At 39.1% G+C, this 24153-nt stretch overlaps 1 protein-coding gene across 1 annotated transcript in view; it reads right to left on the reverse strand.

Annotated features, from left to right (window-relative positions):
- Window positions 1–23234: 23234 nt before the first annotated feature.
- Window positions 23235–24153, reverse strand: part of STAM (signal transducing adaptor molecule) — a gene marked incomplete at both ends in the record, with an annotated part of 33984 nt that continues 33065 nt past the window's right edge. Inside the window, one exon of the mRNA XM_082480022.1 lies at window positions 23235–23484. Coding sequence (XP_082336148.1) covers window positions 23235–23484 — 250 coding nt within the window. The remainder of the gene's footprint in view (window positions 23485–24153) is intronic.

Consider the following 24153-nt stretch of genomic DNA (forward strand, 5'->3'; position numbering starts at 1 on the left):
CATTTCTAATGTCTGCATGGTCATATATAATAAACATATACTCAAGAACAAAATGTGCATCATTTGTACTACCTATACTATGTTAAGAAGCTATATAAACAAGACATTGAGCGGGGGGAAGGAATTGGCAAAGTTAATATTTCCTTTTTATGCAAATCAGATTACTCTGAAATATTATCCAAACCCTGACTTTGAGGTTTCTGACTTCTAAAACCAAAATATAATAAAATGTTTTAGGAAGGAGGACAATCACAGCTTTAATATCCATCACTGGAGTTCCTTTACCTAGTAAAAGTCCCTCAAGAATACCATTAATATAATGTATAATATTCCCTTTAAATTCAACTAATGCAATCTTTTATCTGTGCTTTAAATTTAAAGAACATTAAAAATTCCAACGTTCTGCCTTTACTGCAAAGCAAGAATGTCATTGTTCCTTGCATATACTTAAATCGCTTTATAAATATACGTGGCTATTGGGAATGTGTGTATACTCCCATGATTTCTAACATTACAAGTTCAGTTTATGCTCGCCCCACACTATGAAAATAAAGAGAAATGTCCATGCCCTTGAATTTCTGCTTGCTTACAGCTACAAATGAGTGTTGTCTGCATAGTTAAAAGCCACAGTAAATGCAGCCCATAGTTTTCAGCTGCTCACGCCAAATAAAGAAATTCTAGAAGGTTTCTGCTTTCTGTCATCATAGAGGAGTCTCAGGTGGCCAAGGAGAGAAGATCCGTGACTGCAGAACACCCGTTTTGCCTACACAGATCCTGTCATGTGCCTTTTATCAGCTCTCATTTGATTTTTCCCGTGGTCTTCTAGTGTGTCACGTTTCAGAAATACAGCGAGAAATTGGATTGTGGGGTGGGGATGGTTTTGTATAAAATAGATAAGAGGTCATTAGTTATAATGTGTTCACATCTTAAAATTACCATATTATGTTAGGGGCAACTGGGTGAACGCAGCCGAGACTTACTTTCTTTTAACAAAAGGACTTCTCCTTGGACAAGCCACCAGCTTAGCATACACATGATTTTTTATCTCAAAACCAGAGACTTATTAAGTTATATACATTTCAGAAAGTAAAGATACTCTGCATAGGGACAGGGAGGAATGTAGCCATAAACTGGGCCACCTTCTATCCACCCACCAAGAAAAACGGCCTAGTTTAAACAGAATCCAAAGATACCAAAGATTTTTTGTATTGAAAGATTTCTTCCATGGGCATCATGAAGCCTTCCAGCATCAAGACACCAACATTTGGAAGTTCTGCGGTCAAAGATGCTGATGCCTTCTCCCCAGCTTAATTCTTCTCAGTGTTTTTTCTTAAATGCTTGACATCACAACTTGCTTGTGAGATACCAAGCTGTAAATGCTTTCTCTCTTGATACGGGCATTACGCTCTTATTCTGTGAACAATGAGGGAGTTTATATGCAACCAAGCAAGGTCTTTTTGATGCTACAATGGGTTGCCCATAAAGGAAGACTGTAAACATTGAATGATTTTGGAGAGTTAGCTTTCTAGAAGATTGTATTGTTGTAAAGAGCTAATTAAAGTTAGACACTGTACTGGTTTTGGCTGGGATGGAGTTAATTTTCTTCACAGAAGGTCAGATGGTGCTGTGTTGTGGATTTATGACCAAAACAGTGTTGATAACACAGGGATGTTTTAGCTATTGCTGAGCAGTGCTTGCACAGCATCAAAGCCTTTTCTGCTTCTCACGTTGTCCTATCAGTGAGTTGGCTGGAGGGGCACAAGAAGTTGGGAGGGGACACAGCCAGGACAGCTGACCCCAACTGACCAAAGGGATATTCCACACTGTATGATGTCATGCTCAGCAATAAAAGCTGGGCAAAGGGGGAGAAGGAAGGGGACTTGCGGCATCTGTCTTCCGAAGGCCCTGCTTTCCTTGGTGTCATGGTTTAACCCCAGCCAGCAACCAGGACCACACAGCCACTCGCTTTCTCCCCCTGGTTGGAATGGGGGAGAGAATCAGAAGAGTAAAAGTGAGAAAACTCGTGGGCTGAGATCAAGACAGTTTAATAGGTAAAGCAAAAGTTGCACATGCAAGCAAAGCAAAACAAGGAATTCATTCACCACTTCCAGCCATCTCCAGGAAAGCAGGGCTCCATCATGCATAGTGGTTACCTGGGAAGGCAAATGCCATCTCTCCAATCCCCTGCTTATTCTTCCCCCAACTTTATATACTGAGTATGGTGTCATATGGCATGGAATATCCCTTGGGTCAGCTGTCACAGCTGTGTCTCCTCCCAGCTTCTTGTGCACCCCCATTCTACTTGCTGGTGGGGCAGTGTGAGAAGCAGAGAAGGCCTTGACTGCTTAGCAGCAATCAAAGACCCCAACACACAGTCGCACTATTCCCATCCCAAATCCAAAACATCGCCAGCTACTAGTAAGAATGTTAACTCCATCCCAGCTGAAACCATGGCACTTGGGAAGTAGCTGAACACCTGCTGGCCCATGGGAAGTAGTGAATTAATTCCTTATGTTGCTTTTTGCTTCACCTTTTAACTATCTTTATCTCATACCACAAGTTTTCTCACTTTTACTCTCCCGATTCTCTCACCCATCCCACTGCAGGGGAGTGAGCGACAGGCTTCATGGGGCTGAGCTGCCAGCTGGGGTTAAGCCACAACCGACACAGACTAAAACATTATTTATGTGGATCTTTTCAACAACTTTACTATTCTATAAATTACAATTATTGTATAAGAGTCAGAGAATTTAGCTTTATTCAAACCATAATCTTTGAGGGGTCAAAAGGAGGTAAAAGCTAAGAGGAAAATCACAGAAAATGGGCAGAAATCTTGAATTTTCTCTAAGAATTTTAGATGACAGAAAAACTAAATGTAACTATCACATTGAGGAAAAATTATAGCACTGCTGTGTATGAACTAAAAGAGCAAAGACACAAACCTATGGGTGCTGACCAACAGTCACCAGAGCTGATTTCAAATGTAACGAAGGCTGGATCAGGCACCCTTCCTCCATCCAGGAGTTAGTAGAGAGAAGGATTATGAAAACTTTCAGCACTTTTTTATCTCATCTCTTGCTTTGTAAGGCTTAAGCTCATCCTGTTGACTTCTGCAAGCACATAGAAATCAGAGAGCTAATAGGAACAGTGAACAAAACTGCCTAAGTTCAGAGGATCCAGTTCAGCACTGGTTCTACAATACCATTATCTCAACAAGAAATTTTGACCACTGGTGAGGAAAAAAAAAAAAGTAACACACTGCCAAGAAAATAGATTCATTTTTCTGTAACCGCTTTAAATCCCCCCCAAAAAAAACCCAAACCTCTAAATACCCAAATGTGTTCACTCCACCTACACAATTCCTAAGACAGCAGTACCACCATCCTAACCTCCCTGTGCTGTCAGTGGAAAAAAAGGAGCAGTTTGGCTCTCATACCCTTCCATGAACATCTCAGATGTCCATTCTTACCTAACTTAGCCTGGGTCTGCATTCCTGAACAGGATACGCACATCATTGTGCTAAGTAGACCAATAGAATAAATATTAAATCTGAATAATCATTTTGTTTTTCTCAAGACAACAACTCAAATCTTTATTGTGAAGCCCTACATGCTTTTATTTTTTTAAAAAAACACCTTTTTTTTAATTACCCATTTTACCTTTCACTTGTCCAGCATAAAGCAAACGGGATTAACTTCATTTCCCTATCATCTGCCTACGGGCTATGGCAGATCTGCCTACAGGCTATGTTGTACAGGAAGAAAATAGCTCACCACTGATATGGGAGGTAAAGTACCTTAGTTCACTCCCAGAACAGAATTGCTCTCAAACATGAAATCCATCCTACAAATCCTCTCCAGACAAGAGGTGGAAAGGGAATGCCACTGTAGTAGCGTTGGTTGCTCTTCACAGTCTTCAGTTTTCTCTCCCATTCTGTAATAATAAAGCACTCCTAAGTGATAACTGTGGGAATTTTGTTTTAATTACAGTGCTCAGCATGGCCAAGAGCTGTACACAATCAGAGCAGTGGGAGCCACGGCACTGTTATCTGCACAGGAGACAATTATGAAGCTCTGGACTGCCATTTCTCATTCATCTAGGTGACGCGAGTCTTGTGATAAAACTACTTCTCAATTAACAAAATGAATACACATCTTTAACTCCGCTCATAACTGTACAAGTACACCGGTGGTCTCTTAAGTTTTCTTCATGCACAGTAATATCCAACTATGTGGATATTATTGCAGAGTCAAAGGTCAGCAGAATTTGGAACTCAGTGGGAGCGGAGCAGAGCATACCTTGAAATTAGTGTAATGGTATAACATACTGATAACAGTTACTGCCTTTGAGCTATACACGCAGTTGTAGTTATTTATCATGGTTAAAAAGAGACACAGCAGAAATGTTCACAGATGAAACAGTGTTTAATAAAGGATTAAGATATTTTCTTACCAGGAAACAAGTTGTTTTTTTTTTTTAGAAATGAAAGGCAAAAGTTGAGACATGACAGAGAAAGCTAAAAGGAAAAATGGTATAGAGCTGGTTTGTCAGTCCTTTCTATTTACCATATCATGGTACAAGCACAAAAAAATCCAGTTTAGTTCCAAAACAACAGTATTCATATTCATTGTCACTATCAACTCCAAATACCACCATAGACATGAGCTGTCAGATGTCCTTCAAGAACTATGATCCTTTAGGACAGAAATAAATGAGTAGAAGACTATTTAAAAACAAACTTCCGAGCAAGTAATGAAATTGATAGGTAACTGTCAGGCAGAGAGTCTGGGTTGGCTTTGTTTGCAGAGATAGGGATTATTTGGGGGGTTGTTTGTTTATTTGTTTTAACTTTACTTCAAATAATCTAATTTTGGATTAAATCATAGGCCATACTCCTTAACCACAGATTTGATCCTGTCTCACTGGAATAGGAATACTGCGGCATTCCTGTAAGTATTAAGAGGATACCCGAGAAATCTTTAAATCATTCTTTTGGCAACTGTTCTGTGGGGTATTGGTTGAGCAACATTGCAATGTTCTTTATTATTAATAAAAGTCTGTATCCATCATCAGTGTGACAATAAGTCTATGCCATCATGAATATTAATTCATGATAGTTACAGTAGCAAAGTAGTGAACAAATGTGACAGAGGAGTTTTATCTGAAAAAAGGAAACAGTTTTCAGTGCAATTTCCCAAAGCCATGAAATTAAACAATAATATGAGTAAAAAAAAGCATGTATTTTTTTAAAAAATGATACTGATGATTATTGTTACAGAAGTTTAAACATATGCTAACTTCAAGTTTATGAGGTGTTACACATAGTACAGGGTTTATCCATGAGCAGAATAGTAGATTTTTGGAAGGAAATATACCTAATTTCACTAAAGGCACTTAGAATTGCAGTTACATCTATGATTTAATGTTCCAACCTCCTGTCTTATTCAATGAACTCCTTAAGCCTGTGCTGTCTGGAAGTTTTTTCACCATTTTTACAGAATTTGAAAGTCTTTTTTCATCAGAAAATGAACTCAGTAAAACTGAAATGTTATGAAGTATCATATAAACTAAACAGTCATTGAGTACATATTATTGCGTTTTCAATATAGTAGAGGAAAAAAGAAATTTTATTTTGCAGAACATCGGTACATCTCATTCTCATTTCAACAACAGGAATTTTCTTTTGGTAATATTTCCTGCAGAACAGCATAAAATTTCCACACCTTGGTTCTGTCCATGCCAGAACAGCCCGAGCATCCCTCCCAGCGACTTCCCTTTCGGCCAGCACCAGAACTGCGCGATGGCCCTCTGCCCCACAACAGCTCACTGCATGTTTTGCTCATAAATGTGCCAGGTTTGTTCTGCCCGAGAATGAGCGAGATTGATAATGATGTTTTTATTTGACATTGTTTAGTCACCAAATAATGTCATTTTGATTAGTCCAAAACTGTTTATGCATTCAGACACAGTTCACCAAGTTTGTTTGCAAAGTGATTGTCATGCTGGATTCACAAGACGGGATGACTCATTAGACCACAGCAGGGTGCGTTAGATCTGGGCACGTGTACGGTGACGTATGCCTCCCACAGTGGATTTCAGATCTCCACAGCACGTGTCCTGTCACTGCAGCATCACCCAGGAACGCCGCCAGTCCTGACACAAACGCAGTTCCCCATAAAGCCAGTCCTAAGTACCTAACTTAGTGATCCTGTGTTTCACTTTATTCCTGCCCTCACTTTCTTACTCTTGAAATAAGATAGTTACTACCTCCCTCGACTTACTAGAGAAGCAAATATAGTGATGTCTATATTGAATATAGTGAAATTTATGAGCCAAAAAGTGGCTGAGACAGTCTCAAAGCTATTCTACCCTCCAGCCTACTTCCAAGAAAATAAAAGCCGTGTAACAATTTTGAAGATTGTGGTCTGAAGAGGTATGCGTGAAGGAGAGTGACCTGCGAGACAGGGGGAGAAAGTGGGAGGCTGGTACTACCTGGTGTGTGGGAGTAGCGCTGATGGAGGGAGCAGACCTGCCAGGGGGTGAGGAGGGGCAGGGATGATACCGAGTGCTGCTGTGAGAAGGCACACACTGAAATAGGAGGCTGGGTCTGCTGTAAAAGATACCTCAGAGCTTAATCCTTACCTGGATCTCAGGAGGCTGCTGGAATTGCTTTCTCCTCTGCTCCAAGAGATAAACACCTTGCCACCTTCTCTTGATGCAGTGTCTCCTGTGCTAGGGCTTCATGGGAGAAAGATAAAGAGAAGACAGAAGTTTAAACCGCTCTCCTCCTCTTACAAAGGTTTGACGACATATGAGGGGTGAATCTAAGGCTGTAAATCATCATTTCTGGGAAATTCAACAGCCTTGCCTTGGATTTTGAGAGTTTGGCAAGAGCTCCAAAGTTATTCAGAAATGTAGCAACATGTTAAACACACGAACAGCACTACACTGTCCTGAAGAACCTACCATCTGAAAACTGCTCAGTGAAGCAGCAGTAAAATGGTTGACTCAGGCCAGAAGCATCCTAATGTGAGCCATCCCTTCAGCTCTTCACTGGGTAGCATTTTCAGCAGAAATGCTCTGGCATGAAAAAGCAGAGAGACTGAATCACCTTTTTCTCTCCTACTGGGAAGCGTTATGAGGAGTCACAAAATCTCACACCACCTCAGAGCCAGGCTGTACCTGTTGTATACGTAAGGAAAACAGCCAATTTCACTGTTACGTGTCCAACTTCTTTCCCATTAAAAGAAATATTTTTAAATGTTGAGATTTAAGTGAAATGTCTTGTGCCACTGTGTAACAGACTCAACAGGCATTTCCTTGAGAATATTTACGAATATTGACTTTGTAAAATCTGAAAGGGAAGTAGTACAGATTCCCGGGAGCTACGCCAAGAGATTTTGAATCCAGGGAAACAGTGCTCTCATGATGTGCAAACAGGACTAGAATCTGGAGCTCGTGGAATTTAACCTCAGCTACTGTTTTTCTGCATGTTCGTGGCACGCGGTGCGGTCACTGCATGCCACATTTCACCAGTTTAAGGCACGCTGACGTAGTGTACTGTGTCAGTCAATCAGTACTTGTAAGATGATGAGCACTTGTAGGTAAGTTTGTAATGTTCCTAGTCATGAAACTGGTTTGCAGAGTGAGCAGTAAAGTACAATCATGAAAGCTTTCCTGAGAACAGCAGGGAGCCAAATTCAAACATGGTTCTGAAAACCACGGTGCTGTGGTTTAGGCCAAATGGGCTACTGGGGATGTGGGGGATCTCAGATGGGACCAACAGATGTTGCCCCCTACCCCTCTTCAAAGAGAGAGGCAGAGGAGGGAAAAAGAGACTTCTGAGTTTCAAAGGAACTAAACTACTTTAATGAAATATTAATAATAAAATTAAAGGAAATAATGAAATATATACAAAACCATATCAAGCTCCCAGGATGACAATCACAACACCAGCTGACACTGGGGCAGTCCCAGGCTGGACGGGAACTGGGTTCAGGATCTACATTAGGGATCAGGATCACAGGCAGACGAACAGAGTCCTCCTCAGATGTCGGCCATTTAAGACAGAGAGAGAGCTGACCCTTTGATCCCTCAGCTTTTATACTGAGCATGAGGCAGATGGGATGGAATACCCTGTTGGTCAGTTTTGGGTCACCTTTCCTGTCCGCTCCTCCCTGCAGGTGGGACCCCTCTACGCTTTTCAGGTTCTGACCCCCCAAGGGGGCAAATAACAAAGTTGGTTGGCCTTGGGGGTTATAGCAATAAGTATAAGCAGGAGCCTCTCTGCATCCCATGCCTGGGCATCAGCTGTAAACATTGGCCTTATCACTCTGAGAGAGTGAACACTGTCTGCACAATATGCAGTTAATTTCAGTAGTTAGAAGAGGCCCAGCTAAGAAGCGAAGTTACTGAACAAAATTGGTTCTGTTTTACCTCAAACCAGGACACATATGAAAGACCAAAACACGAGGCAACAGGACCCAGTCTGGGCCCTAGCCAAAAAATGTCCTGCTCCACAAAACACCTCAGAGTACCGTTCTATTTTCTGTGACTACCATCTCCTTTTTTGCACCAGCAGCGGCGATCAGCCCTCACACATATGGACATCAACAGCACTGTAGGGCTGAGAAGCCTCATGCGCTCTCCCTTTCTCTCCTATGAAATAGAGCTGTACCTCCTCCTTGGCCAAACAACAATGGTCCTGTTAGCAAGAGAGCCTTCCTCTCCTATTTTCATACAGATACAGGTTGTTTATGGGTGACCTGGACTCTAGCTTTTGTAGGTATTTCCACAGGCGGTACAAGACATTTATTATGCAAGTCAAAATAATAATAAAAAAAAAAAAAAAAAAAAAAAAGAAAAACTCCAAACCACATGTGGGAAAGAACATCCAGTAAAAGGTGCCTAGAGGAAAGGCATAATAGTTGCAAACCAGGCAGGGTTTGGGATTATTGAGTTGCTTTTTCTGGTGCCGTGGCTAGAAGCAAGAGATCGGCCACAGTTGTGGCCGGGTTATTTTGATGCCTCCTTTCAGTGGGAGTTAGGCATCAAAATGACTTTGAAAATGTGAAACCCAGCTGTTAGTTTAATCCTAAATGTGAAAACTGATTAAATGGCAGTTAAATCCGAAAAAATTCAAATGGAAACAAATGGAAACAATTACTCTGATAGGTTAAGAATAGTGTTGTGGTAGGGTAGGACTTCCCCTTTATTTGGACACTCTTTTTGTCAAGACCAGTGTCTTTTCTATACTTCACCATCTCCACCATTTCACAGAAGAAACTTCTTGATATTTCAAAGCACTTCTGTCATTTCAAGCACTGTGAGAGTCCTTAGATAAAACATACTGATTTTTCATTGACTAGTAGTTGGCTGTGCTGTCTGTATTTGAACCCCAATGAGGTTGCCTCCACTAGCAATCCCAGAAGTGAGGTATCATCTGCAGCATTCAGTTGAGTACAAGAGATCCTCACAGCCTGTTTCTGAAGGCACAACACCAACTGTGCCATTTGTTATTTCAGCCAGTACGGCGTGTGACTGCTCGGGCAGACCCACCATGGCAGCCTGCCGAGCAACCAGGACAGCAACCACACCACAACTTTGTTCTCTCTTACTTCATTTCATACTGACGGTGTCATCTTATCTACGCTTTCTGTAGAGCAATGGGTTTGAAATCACGAACAACTTAAAATATCTGTATTTTCTGAGAACAGCTTCCTTCTGCAGTATCAAAATATGCCGTTTGCTTTTTCTTCCTAAAATAAAAATACTCACTTCAGCTCTGTGCTGCATGAAGGATTTATATGGACTATTCTTCTTAGGAGTGCTGGCAGCTCTTCCTGCCCGTTATCTGTGACCAGAAGTGAGCTGATGTATCAGTTTTTACAGGAAACCAAATCAGCAAATGTCACACAGGCAGCGAAGCAGGATATAGTAAACCATGCTCCATATATACATCCCATGCTTCCTTTACGCTCTTCAAGCTGAGAGCCAAGTGGCAAACAGCAAAGGAGGGGGTGGGGGGGCAGGGGGGAGGAGAAAGCTGAAGTGCTCCATAAATCATAAAACCTGATTTTCCCTAAAAACTAGTAGGGAAAATGTAAGCAGTTGAAGATGAACACTGAAGTGCTCAGGGTACTGCGTGCCATAGCAGTTGGAATACTGTCCAAAAACCCTCACCTATATATCCTTAATTTTTGTTCGTTGTAATAATTCTCCTAGGTGAGGTGCTGAACTACTGCACCCAAAGCAGGAAACTTCTGTAAGTCTCTTGACATTACAGAACATGTTGTAATTCTGATTTCCCTCAGAGCCCTGGATTACTTCACATCTTTTATAACACAAAGAGGTTGCTTCTTACACGGACTTAAAATACTGCTTGGTTTACAGACAATTGAGGGTTTCTATGGATGAATCCTCTCTATACAAAGCATGCGTGTCCTAGAAACATAGCTTTATTATTAAAAGTTCATTTATTTGCACAAAGTCTTCTTCCTTCTTCGTGTCTCCTGATTGCATCATCCATTTCAAGTGCTAATTTGCTTTTTTCCTTCATTCTCCCCCACCACTCTTAAGTCTTTGAGACCCTACCCCACATGTCATACCCAATTTGAGTGAAGCCATCACTTGACAAATTTGGCAGTGAAGTACTAAGAAATTTAATCCATTCCGTCATGATCTCTTGCTTGTCATTGCTGTTCCAAAGTACAACATTACCCAAAAAGATTGACCACTATATTCTGTGTTTTACCACAGATACCTTCAACAACGGCCCCTTCTGTTCTGTTCTGTTCTGCAAGACAAACAAGTATTAAAAATAGAAAGTAAAATAGCCCAAATACCTGTAGTGAGCTATGGATAACATTTCTCAGCTTTAGCTGAGAAATTCAGACAAAATAAGTATTTCTGGGTAATTATGACAGGCTAGATCTGCAGTCAAGATCCAGTTTGGCACTGGGAATCACAACCAAGGAAAGATCAGAGAATCAGTGAAGCAGAGATTACAATCTGTGCAATGCATATGCTAGAAGTGACATCTTGATCGGTACCTGAATACAGCATCCTCCTATCAAAGGAGCTGAAGACCATCCCTTACCAACCTTCTCAAATGAAACACACCCTCTTGAGGCTGGCAATGCTGATACTGATCTCATGCAGGACTGATTTTTATTCTTAAAATAAAATAACTCAAGACTCTCGTAGCTCAGTAGTCAAGTGCCTGGGTTTCCCCCCCCCCCCGCAAGGGACAATTTAAAACTTTGTGCCTCCCATGGAAATTGAAAAAGCAGTCCATCTTGATATTCCGGTAAACTCAGTGCACAAGGTGGGCTTAAATATTCTGCGAATATGTAAACAATGCTACAGCTGTCCTGTAGGATCCCAGGGCTTAGAAGGGAATCATGAAAGAGAGATTTTCGGCAGACTCTGTTGATAAGAAAGATTCCTAAGCCTACAGGATTTGCTGATGTGGAACATGCTGTAGGGCTGCTGATAAAAACCAGTCTGGCGGTAATGAACCAGGAGGTCGTATTCCTTCACATGGCAGTGGAACAGTCACAAAATAAAATTGCATGTGTAGGAGGTCAACACCCTTTTCCTGACTGCTGCCTATATGTGAAACTGTACGCCAACTGCAATAATAACAGTTTTGCTATTAGTAAAGATACAGAAAATTAACTCGGCAGGCATCCACCAGCCAGCATCTAAGACATTCCAGTCCCTCGTTTAGGACGAGCAAGTGTGCAGTGCCGCATTCAGTCTGGAGCACTCTTTCAAAAGTCATGTCATGTCTCTGGAGTCATGTCTCTGGTGAGGCATCCCTTTGCGTACCAGTAGCCCGGGATATGGAGGTCCCCGTGAGAACGGGCAGTTGGATCTGGGTTTGTTGGAACACATCCAGGGAATGCATAGCACTTACCCTGCTTTTTATCAAAAATACGAACGGAAAGTAGTTCTGATCAGAGCTGCTACTTATTTGGTTAAATCTCTGACTCCAATGTCTTCCAGAAAAAAAGGAGTTCCAAGATCATAAACTGAATATAGTCAGCACCGGCATTATATAGGTAAGACAAGAGGCTGTAAGAGTCTAAATTGACATTATTACACATAATTCCAATAGGTAATGGGGACATTATAACTGTCAAGACACACTCCAGTTCAGCACATGCTCAAAATATTTAACCAAGACAATTATCTTTGAACTTGGAGGAGGGGGAACTGCACAGTACCCATTAGTGTTCTGAAGCGTGTTAAAAATCAAACTCAGTTAAAAAAAAAAAAAAGCCAGAAACAAATCAAGTGACTAAAGACTGCAATGCTGGTCTCCTCCTGGCAGACCACAGGAGGATTTTGCAGCAAATCTTCAACAGTGAAATGTGATTTCCAAATACTGAGGAGAGCTGTGCATCACACAACTGCCTGCACCCTGGAAGACTTGCCTTGAATTGAGACCAGTAAAGTCGCGGTTTGTTAGGATAAAAATGAAAGGAAAATGCAAACCTAGGAAGGAGTAGGAGGTAAGGCAGAAAATAGGAGAAAAATGTCTAGATCACCATGGTTTTAGTTATTGATTTGTTTGAAAAGGAGCCAATACAAATGGGAGAGGGGAAAGACTCACTTTTTCCACCTAATACTAAAATAAAGAAAAAAAAAAAAAAAAAAAAGAGAGAAAAACAAAGGTTGTTGAAAGAGGCTTGTTAAATCAAGTATCCTGAAGACCAGGATGGGCACTCCCAGCATGATTACAAATGTGCTGCACTTGGAACCACTGCTGACTCCATATCTTATGAAAATTATTCTTTTTTAGCTGGGAGTTGCCTTTATGTAAACCCTCTTAAAAAAAAAAAAAATCATTAAAATGACCCAAAATAAAGTAGAAAAATATGAGGAGGGAACAGATTAATAACACAAATACCATGATAAAAATACAGAAACGTACTGGATTATGCTTAAGTGGAAACTCTTACAAGGTCTATTACAAATTCCACTTCTTAATAGGGTCAGCTAATTAGGCAGACAGACATTTCCTTCAGAATATTGTGTTCAGCACAGTACGACACTTAAAAACGACTTCCAAAGGAAAGCATTTCCTTTTAACCACTGAAGTCTATTCTATTTGCTCTACCTAAATGATACAATTAAAATAATTAGAATAGCCTCCTCCTGAGTAAAGCATGAGAAAGAAATGAAGAGCTGATTATGAGAGTTCGGTTGTTATCTTTAGAACTGTTCCATAACAGAATATTTTTCTAGCAGTTTATTTTCGAAGATGAAACCAGGACATATCAAATAGAATAGTGCCAGCGGCACTGACTGACTGACTGATTCTTGGAGATGCTTAGAGTCTTCATCTACCTGTGTGGTAAAAATGGCAGCCATGCAGTAATGCTTAAAAATTTATCGTTTCTAACTACTTGGAATTTGTGTGCTTACATTAATTCACTGTAGAATAAAGAAAATACTTTATTTTCAAAGCAATCCATCGTGTTCTGGAAGTACACCCATATTTGTCACAGATTTAGAGATTTTTCTTTTTTTTCAGGAAGTTGGGGAAACAGCCTATGCTCTTGAAGGACACACTTTCACTTCATATATAATTAACAATATAACAATTAACAATATAAATTAACACCTGAAAAATCGAGACACAAACTTTGATAAATGCAGGGTTGGCATAGACCACTCTTACACTACTAACAGTCAACTAACCTACATTCCCTCCATCCATCATATGAAGTCCATGGCCACAAACTAGAGTTCAAAGAACCTGAAAGGAGGTTGCAGAGAGGTGGTGGTCAACCTCTTCTTGCTTAGTAACAAGCAATAAGACAAGAGGAAATGGCCTCAAGTTATGCCAGAGTAGGTTTAGGATGGATGTTAGGAAAAATTTCTTCTCAGAAAGGGTTGTTAAGCATTGGAACAGGCTGCCCAGGGAAGGGGGGGAGTCGCCATCCCTGGAGGTATTTAAAAGATGGGTAGATGTGGTGCTTAGGGACATGGTTTAGTGGTGGTTTTGGCAGTGTGAGGTTGATGGTTGGACTTAGTGATCTTAAAGGTCCCTTCTGACCTAGACAATTCTATGATTCTAAAGAATGTACAAAGTCTCTAGCAGAGACAAAACACGACTGCAAAAGCTGTTAAGTGCATGGTCTAGTTGGCATGAAGGCTGCAATAATCCCTGGGATTGTATAAGCATAATCAAATTTTTAAAAGCGAAAAAGTGCGGTGAACCACTCATGAAAGTTTGCGATGGACTTGCCACGTATACTAAAGTAATTGCCTTTCTGAATCCTGTAATGGATAAAAATAGCAAATAGGATGTAACTATCAGCTTGTGTCATTAAGCCCTTTGGAACTAAACTTCAGTCCCCAAGAACAGAAGTGCTTTTTATCCTGGGTTGAAGTCTGGCCAGTTCCCTTGTGAAACTGTACCACTGGTGAAAAAAAAAAAAAAAAAAAAAAAAAAAAAAAAGGCAAATCAGAAAACAATGATCCAAAGTTAATGGCAAGGTGCTACGTGAAGAACACACTGTAGGCCAAAGCCACGTTACAGAGACTCGAAAAATACAAAGCCCAATTATAGCAGTTGTGCGACTGATGAGGGGAAGAGATGGTACTTCAGATATTAAAGATCAGAACTGTCTGCATTTCACAAAACAACTTAAAGTCTCCACAAAACACTGGTATTATTGTGGAAGGACAATCTGTAGAGTGGAAATGTCCAAATATATACATATATATGTATATATAAAATTAATTAAATTTATGATTTACTAACCATTAGTACTTGTGGGCATGCTTACTATAAGGATCAAGTATGAGAAAGCATATGAAAGAAGGAGATAACCATTAAGAAACACATACAGTAAATGGAACGGATTGAACAGAGAGAGAGAGAGAGAGAGAGAGAGAGAGAGAGAGAGAGAGAGAGAGAGAGAGAGAGAGAGAGAGAGAGAGGGAGAGGAGAGCCGAGATTTGGATTCTTTGCATTGATGCTGCTGAACTGCAGGATCCTGCTGAATGTTGCTCAGCTCAGTGCTGTTTACAGATACGCAATTAATTGCTTGCTACCGACTATCTGTCCTGAATAAATAAACCTGAGCAACAAATCCAGTGTTAATTTGAGCCTCATGGAGAGACAAATTCAAGGGAGTCCAGTCCTTGGAAAAGGCAAAATTAGGGACTGGTTTGAGCAACTAACTGCCCCCTGAAGCGATCAGTGGGACTCAAACCTTGGAAGGAACAGCCAACATTTACAGGAAGCCTTGATTATCCGGAAGATAAGAAGTGCTCAAAAGTAGAAAGCATGTCTGTTTTGAGAGAGAACAAGCTTACGAAGATAAGCTAAATTAAGCTAAATTAAAGTTATCTACTTTACAGTTAAGTGAGCAGGAGGAGTTTTAAAAATTACTAATGCTGAATCCTACCTGAGTGTCGTTACCCACACAATCAGATAATATAAATCACGATTCCATGGAAGCTGCAAGAAATTTGTTACGAAGTGAGATTGTGGACTCTGTTAAAGCAAAAAATTCTTCACAACTTGTGTTTCCTCAACGCGTCAGGAGAAAAGCGAGACCTCTGACCAAACACACCCCGAACAAGAGTCTTTTAGACAACACCTATGGTTTCTCTGAAAAACACCTATTTGAATGTTTGAAGAGTACATTTCAGTGGGATGGTTGGTAGTGACCCTGTCTTCTTACACGGTTCCAGCAAACCATGACTTCCCTGTCCTCGGCTAAGCTGAGACTTCCATTTGTTCTTATGTAAAAGACCGTATTTTTATGTAATCATCACACTACCTATATTCCTCAGGCCACATGTTTTTTGCTGCAGGGTTTGCCTAAACGAACTCTGCCACCATTCTTCAGCATCAGCTACACGAGTATGTCACCAAGGGAATGAAGAAAAAGACTAATTTGGGAAAAGACATCAAAACCAAGGATCTAAATGTTCACACTGCTTTGTGAAGCACAGTAAATTGGGACAGTCTGACACATCGTTTGCAAAAGTAAACATGTCTGCATAATCCACAAATACCTGAGGATGCAGCAGTCAACAGGGGCGAGCCATCACAACTGGCTAGAAATAGATTCCAGTGTGATTTCAGCAGCAGTCAGGGTAGATTTGTTTGCTTATTAGTAAATCATGCTTAGAAAACAGCTATAGAATATACTGTATAAAATTAAGTGGCGCAGGCCTGGATACATTGAAGGGTTCTATCTCTTGATACATGTGCTTCCTATAGCCAAAAAGTGGTAAATAGACACACTGACCAGTCAAATAATTATGATTTCTACTAATGAAGTGTCACACTGGTGATGGGCTTTACCAACCACACAACACGTTCCTGCTGGATTCAGCACCAAGAGTGTCCAAAGTACAACTGCTAAGGTAGTGGATATGACCAATATAGAACCATGGAATCCTAGAGTGGTTTAGGTTGGAAGGGACCTTAAAGATCATCTAGTTCCAACCCCCCTCCCACTAGACCAGGCTGCTCAAAGCCCCATCCAGCCTGGCCTTGAACACTTCCAGAGATGGGGCCTCCACAAGGAACATGGGGCATAAACACCAAGCTGCATTAATTTTACAAATAAAAGGTGCACATATAAGCACTCCAAACTCACGCTTAACATGGTTAAGCGAAGTCAAAGCAAAAGACATGGTGCTACAATCACTAGTGATTATTTCCTTACATTTTACATCAACTCAAGAGATTATACTCTAAAGATGTTCTCAATCTGCAACTGGAAATATATATTTGCCTTCCCCACCCCCATGATTTTCTGTATTATTGCATGTTGCCCATGTATACTCCCAACATTGATGTGAATTTTCAAAAGTGCAAATCAGCCTTAATCAGTGGAAATTTCTCCACAAGTTCTTTCGCAACGGCTTAGCTCTCATTTCTCGCTTAAAACACAGATCATGATCAGTTTCAACCAAAGCAGCCCTGACTTAAAATAATCCAGATAATTTAAATTTACAACTCTTGTGAGAGATAAGTCTTTATCCTGCAACAGAGCACCATAAGATTTTGAAAAACAGCTACAGAGGTAAGAGAATGCATAAAGGTGCCCAGCTTTGTAACGCAGTATGAAGTGACTGCTATGAAGAGAGATCACATATGAACCAGTTCATCGAACGTTTAAGTGAAGACAGTTGGTTTGACCCCCTCAAACACAGACTGATGTTTATTTTACCTGTTGCCCAGATTCATGGCAGCAGATTTAAATACTACAGAACAAACTCTCAAAATACATTTTCATCAACAGAAACACACTTCCTGTCTAAAAGAGAGGGGCAGTAAAGCAAACTCAGTATTAATTTCCCCTCCCTGTTCCAAATTAGAGACATATTTCCTTTCTACATAGTCTGTAGGTATTTTAATTCTGTCGACTGAATCTATATTCTCTTGAAACACAGAAATTACCGTAATGAGTTAACCCACAGTGCACATAATCACATATCCTAAGGTGTTTAGCTCACATTTTTAGGAAGAGACCCTAAGAACAGGCCAAACTGATAATCTGCTGCTCACTGCTCCCAAACTCCCATGGTCATCTTGGATACTTACATTGGCTTAAGCCAGAAACCTATAAAATTTAACATTGTTTTAAGAACAGAGCATACATATGTCAAGATAATAATTTCAACTGTGACAGTATTTTAAGCAGTAACGAAGGTTCAGGAACCAGGCTTTAGCCTGATCTTCACCTCGTTTCACATAGATCAGACCACCCAGTCTTAACCCTACTTTGTGTTCCCATCATCAGAAATGAAATTAACTGTCAAATAACTGTAAATTAACTGTCAAGCTGCCAGGAGTATTTGCTTATTGATCTATAAGCAAATATATACATTGTAGTTGTTTTCATTTGTTCTTTACCACCTCTTTAAAATAATCATGCTGTATTTCTTACAAAAAAAAAAAAAAAAAAAAAGGACTTTGAAGTGAGCTGTACAATGTATTACTTGGATTTTAGCTGAAGGAAGTTAATGACAGATGAAAAACTTCACAAGTAAAAATCATATGTTCTATGTGTAAGCATCATCCAAAAAAATCCACCAAAAAAAAACCCCCAGAACAACAAACCCCCCACTTCTCGCCTGCCTGAAATCAGAAAAATTTGAGCTAAGTATTTCTAACAGACCTTGCTTATTGCATCACCAAGTCCGTCCAGCAAAGGAAGTCCTTTTCTGGTTATTCTTCCATGATATTTAGAAATTGACTTTGCAACATAATGAACTAAATACTCCAACTTTAATATTTTGCATTCATACCAAAAACAATTAACAGTTTTTACAAATAGTGTTATTTACTAAAACAATTCTTGTACAACAGTGCAGTATATCTAAATATATACATATCCCAACATCAAAGGGAGCATCAAAACAAACAAAACCAAAGATGCACTTTGCTACTGTGTACACTTTATTAAAAACCAAAGCAGACTGCAGCAGGCTTCGCTTCTTTTTTGTGACAAAGACAAAAATTATTTGGATTTCCAGAAGCACATGCAGGATAGAAGAAGAAAAAAATCCTACCACCTTTTTGCCAAGGTAGCAGCATGAAAAGTGAACTTCAGATCTGCAATTTACATTGTAGCAAATTGAATGTTTTTAAACACAAACACCCTAATTTCAGAAACAAGGCTTCAAAAACGTACATAGTGGTTTTTACATCTTGAAGCAAAAAGTTCAAAAGGCAAGGCCTTCCCATGTTTTACTGTGGTGTCAGATAGTCTATGCGTGAAGGTTAACATTCTTCATTGCAGCTGAAAATGAAAAAGGAGTATCTGTAGTGTGGAGTTGGTCAGCTTTACGAAGATTGAATAAGAGTAAAAAATGATTCTGCCTTCTGTTCGCAATGAAGGTTTTTTGTAGCAATAGAGGGTTTTGTAACTTTTACTTGACCTTTTTCTTGAAAGAAAGAAATCTCCTCCCAATTTTTAACTGGAAAAGTTATGCTCCCTTGTTCCACAACAGATACATGCAGCTTCTCCCAAGGAAGCTGCAGTTGTGTAATTCAAAGTGCCATCATAGCTGCTGCAATTAGAGATGCTCTTTTTCATTCTGTCTGTGAAACCCAGCAGACAAGGAATAAGGTAAGACCTTTCTGTATAAAGACTGCACAGATACCTTTGAAATGTGAGTGAAAAATAAGGTAAGTGATATTAGAGACAATACTAAAAAAATTGGAGAATGAGGTATTAAGCAGTTCTCCAGTGTAAATCTGATGTTCCTGCCATCTAGATGAAATCAGAGAACTATAATAGCAGCCTAGATTTGATCACCAAAATATGTACATTCTGTTAAAAGCAAATTTATCTCCTTTGTCACATCTAAGCATCTGCAATCTGGCAGAATTCTCTGAAGTTCTGGTTACTCAAATTCATTTCAGTTCTCCTCCCCTCAAAATTCATGAATAGTAACTGTACCATGAGGGCAATATGCTGCTCCACAGCTATTGAGAAGCATGCAGTAATTCTTGTATTTTGTTCCTTTTTACTGTTGTTTTACACCTGTCTATATGTACTTTGGCCGGTGACATAAACACACATCTGCACGGGTACCAATTACTAAACAGAGGTGGGTAAATATGTTGCAACTGCTTCTGCAGCTGCGCACTCTGGAACATACTGCCATGACTTCACTGTAGCAAATTTTAATGCACTGTCTCAGTATTTTTCCTGGAATGCTTTACAGTAAATCTTGACATCTTTGTTATGCCCACATAAATTGAGATGATACACAAGGGTAAACAAGCTTTGTTTATAGAAGTGAAATGCACAGAAGGCACTTTCCAGCATTCGCTCCAGTTCATGATAAACAAGCCACTAAAATACCCCTTCTGGAGTTAATTAACATTTTTGTATTCCTTAATGAAAGGGTTAAATAGCAAAGGTTTATACAAAATATTATGAAAACATTTTAGCCTTTCGTTGACAGTTTACATATAAAAGAAACAAAGACATTCAAAAATTAGGTCTTCTATTGGAACACGAGTAACATCATTTCCAGGGATTCTTAACTTTCAAATAGATTAACTTCCTGACACTATTTATTTGCTAAAAAGCTTTTCCATACAGTAGCTGTACATGTACTTTCCCCCTCTCACCCATATTCAGTGTTCAATAGCATAGTAAGACCGAACACACGTGAACTTGGTCAAAACAACGCATAAACGAGGAATCTCAGAATAAATCACAGCAGATAAGCCCCAGCAATGGCATCTCCAGGTTCACGATACTGAACCAGCTGAGAGGAGGTGAATTGAAATACAATTGCTAAATCATCAGTTAGAGAGGAAACGAGAAGATGAGTGAAGAAAATAGTGCCATGACAGCATCTAGCAAGGTAGGAGGAGGCATCACTTTCGAGTATCTAGCGTACAGGACACAACCAAGTGAGAAGATGAAATAATCTTTTCTGATAAATGAGAAAAATAAACATGAAGCAATATAGCTCCAAATTCAATTTAATCTGAAAATTGCACCTGAAATGGAAAATGTAGGATGCGACAGAAACACTAAGACTCTGATCCTAAAATTCTAGTGATCTACTGCACCAATTGTGGACAATGAAAACTGATTCTAAGTCAACTAAAATTCACAACTTGTTGCAGGAGATATCTTAGAGCAGTGACTCTAATAAAGGCATGAAGGAAAATAAAAAGTGTCCATCTTTTTTTCAAAACTTTTATTAGACCGAATTAATAGTGGCATTGCATTTTAGAAAATGTTTTTGGTCACGATGAACACAAATGAAAGGTGATTTTAATTTTCTTAAAGATGGATAAATGCCAAAAATAATTTTTTCTCCTTCCAACTTAATTAAGATATACATAAGTTTTCAGTGTTCAAAGGAGAAACCAGGAACAAGCATTTCTGTGTTTTAAGGAAAGGCGACTTAAAAATTTTAAAAACAAAGACAAATTAGTAACAAAAAGTGTTTTTGCTAAGTTATTTCTGTACAGAAGTTCCATAGACTCTTATTAGGGAAGATGTGACACAACATGTGAAAACCTGAGAATACAAATAGTCAATGTCAGCCAGACTATTTTGATACTTCAAACTCCTCCTTGAATCAGGGCCTAAGAACTATGCAGTAAAAAGTTATTTTTACTTTTGTGTACAAATTATACATTTCTATACACATTGTTTCTCTGATTTTGGAATAGGTTACCTAAAGCATACAGACAATGCTATCTAAATGATACTACATGCCCTTTCTAAAGAAAATCACCTCTTCAATCTGTTAAAAGTTATCTATGACAGTACCTTGGATGCCTTTTTTTTTTTTTTTAGTATTTCCTTTCAAATTCCACAGACTTTTGTGATGACACCAGATACTGAAGTAATTATGGTTTTTGAGCATGCTTAAGAATTCCAGAGCTAAAAAAAATATCATGAAAATACTAGTATCAAGACAGCCAGCTAGCTAGAACATCCCCACAACTGGAACACATCAGCTATGGGCACGCTTTGTAACCACCCCAGTTAGAAGTTATGCAAAGCAGTCATCTGAAAGCATTAACAGGCAAAATATCAGTGCCTATTAAAACAGTGAAACAAAGGCATGTTAGGTAACTGTGAACAGACGCAGGAGTGTATGGGATAACTGAGGTCAGCTTATAGTATAATGTACAATTGCAACACTTAATTCCTGAAGCATCACCCTAAAATATAGTACACAAAAGCAAACAATTTCTGACATACACACTAACAAGACTGAAAACACAGATCTGATGTTGAAGCCATCTAGTATCACTCTAATTGGAATTAGAGTCGCTGGAAAAGATAAGAGGAAACCAGGATGCATTAACAGACTGAACACAAATGCAAAGTAACAACAGCCTTTGTACAAGAAACTGATCAGGCATATCTAAAATGCTGCCTTCCATCACCATGTTCCTTTTGCAGCACCTCAGCTGTAGAAAGAAAATATCATGCTTTAAAGAGCCACCTGGCTAAGTTACTGAGAAATGCAAGGGTTTAAAAAAGGCTTATGTATGTTGCTGTGGAAGAGAATTCAAAGTAACCTGAAAGTGAATGAAAATAAGATGCCTCATAAACTAGTCATACTATAGAAGGGCTAACAAACTCAAATGGTACAACTGGAAATTGAAACAGATGTTTAAGGCAGAAGTGTTTGTGTAAGAACAGTAAACAGAACAAATTGCTAAGCAAGGCCACAAGAGATAAAATAAAGCCCTGAAGGTTTTTTCAGCAAAGTGATTTAAATGTCCGTAATTCTCCATGTTCTCATTAAGAAGCCTTGAATAAAGTAGTGTTATTCATGTTGTGTGTTCCAGTTTAAAACTCCATAATTTCTCCTCCAACTCAGTTCCTCTGTCTTTGGTGTAATCTCTACCGACACACATAGAATACAGTTCTGGTTCTCACTGTAAAAAACAACTTGGAAAAAATAAATTACATGCTGTCGTGATAAAATGCAAGATTCTGATCTGTCGCATGGTCCCATGATATGTTTAGCAGCCTCTGAATAGTAGTTTTAAGTTATTAATTATATCTGAAGCAGAATCATAATTTGCTGTTATCCCCCCAAATCACTTAACTAGTTTACTTTGGTAGATAAGCCATCTAATAGTCATGATACACTTGGGTTCAATTCAAGAAGCAATGAAACCTAGACTCAGATAAGTTTGTAAATTCATATATAGACCTTAGCTTGTAAGTGTAACCATGATATGCAGAATTACTGCTTTTCCTGCATTGGAAAAAGACATCACATCTGTCATAAAACTAGACAAAACTATGAAACATGGTTGTCAGTTCATGATTAAAATAAAATAGTAAAGTAAATTATTTTTAAACATTGTGTTAAATATATTCACATGATCACCATAGCTATACGAAATGGCAACTATTGCAATCACACACTATATGTACATAACATATATGCCACAACAGTTTGCAAGTGTTGAGTTTTCACAGACTAGCCAATTTTACCAGACATAAATAATCTTGTACCAATTTTTAGGCATTTTAAAAGGAATTAAATGTCCTAAATATATCTGTTCCTCTGCAAAATTAAAAAAAAAAAATCCTAAAAAGTCAGTGCAAATTGAACTTGTTCACCAAGATAGATTCTTATTAAGCTGAGGATAAACAAAGTTTAAGAGATTAAAGGAAGAAACTCATAGAATTGCCAACTGCCTTTAGCAGAGGTTAAAGAAGATTAGGAATCAGAAGTCCTGGATCCTATAGCAGAGCCTTCTGCGAGTAGCTATGCTGTGGTTGTTGAGGTGGTGGAGGCTGTGGCTGTTGTGGAGGTGCTTGTTGACTGCCTGCTGTCTGTGCCAGAGGTGTAGATGCTAAGTTATAGTTTGGCACCTGGGACATATTAGTTCCAGCATTCTGATAAGCAGCAACATCAACGGTAGCAGGTGGTGGACTATACACTGAAGCCTGGTTAGAGTAAGTATTTCCAGCAACAGAGCCAACCATTGCACTGAAGAAAAAAAAAAAAAAAAAAAAAGTTGAATTAACAAACAAGTTACCAACAGAACAGCAACACTTTATTGCTTTTTCAGCTGTTCTATCTATATACACAAAAATCTCCTAACTCTGGACACCTTGCGTATTTAAAACTATAGTCAATGAATATTCCAATTAAAACTCAAACAGACTCCTCAGATTTAAACACACCTAACACACCTCCCATGGATTTAAAACTAGACTGTGAATCTATACTTTGTTTTATTTTAATGTGCAACATGGAAAGCAATCCATTTTCCATTCTGCTCATGAAAAAAAAAAAAACCAAAACCCAGCCAACTGTTTTAAATAGCGAAAACAAGTCAGGTGAAGTATGCAGAAACTCATTTTAGCAATATATACCTTACCGCTCCAAAATAAGTAACTCTGGGGGACAGAGGCAAACAAATACTTTAATAACTCAAGATGGATATCTCTCCCAACTTTATAAAATAAAATTACTTTAAACAGAGAGTAAAAACAAACAAACAAACAAACAAACAAACAAAAAAAAAAAAAAAACAAAAAAAAACCCACAACCCCTAATCATTTCCTAAGGTCAATTCAAAACATTTTGACAATATAGGTAGCTCAGCCAAAGCTAAGCATGTTTGGGCATCTACCCAAAACAGAAAGCCACTTG

This window comes from Vanellus vanellus (assembly GCF_965231255.1).
Source record: "Vanellus vanellus genome assembly, chromosome: 2".
Lineage (NCBI taxonomy): Eukaryota > Metazoa > Chordata > Aves > Charadriiformes > Charadriidae > Vanellus > Vanellus vanellus.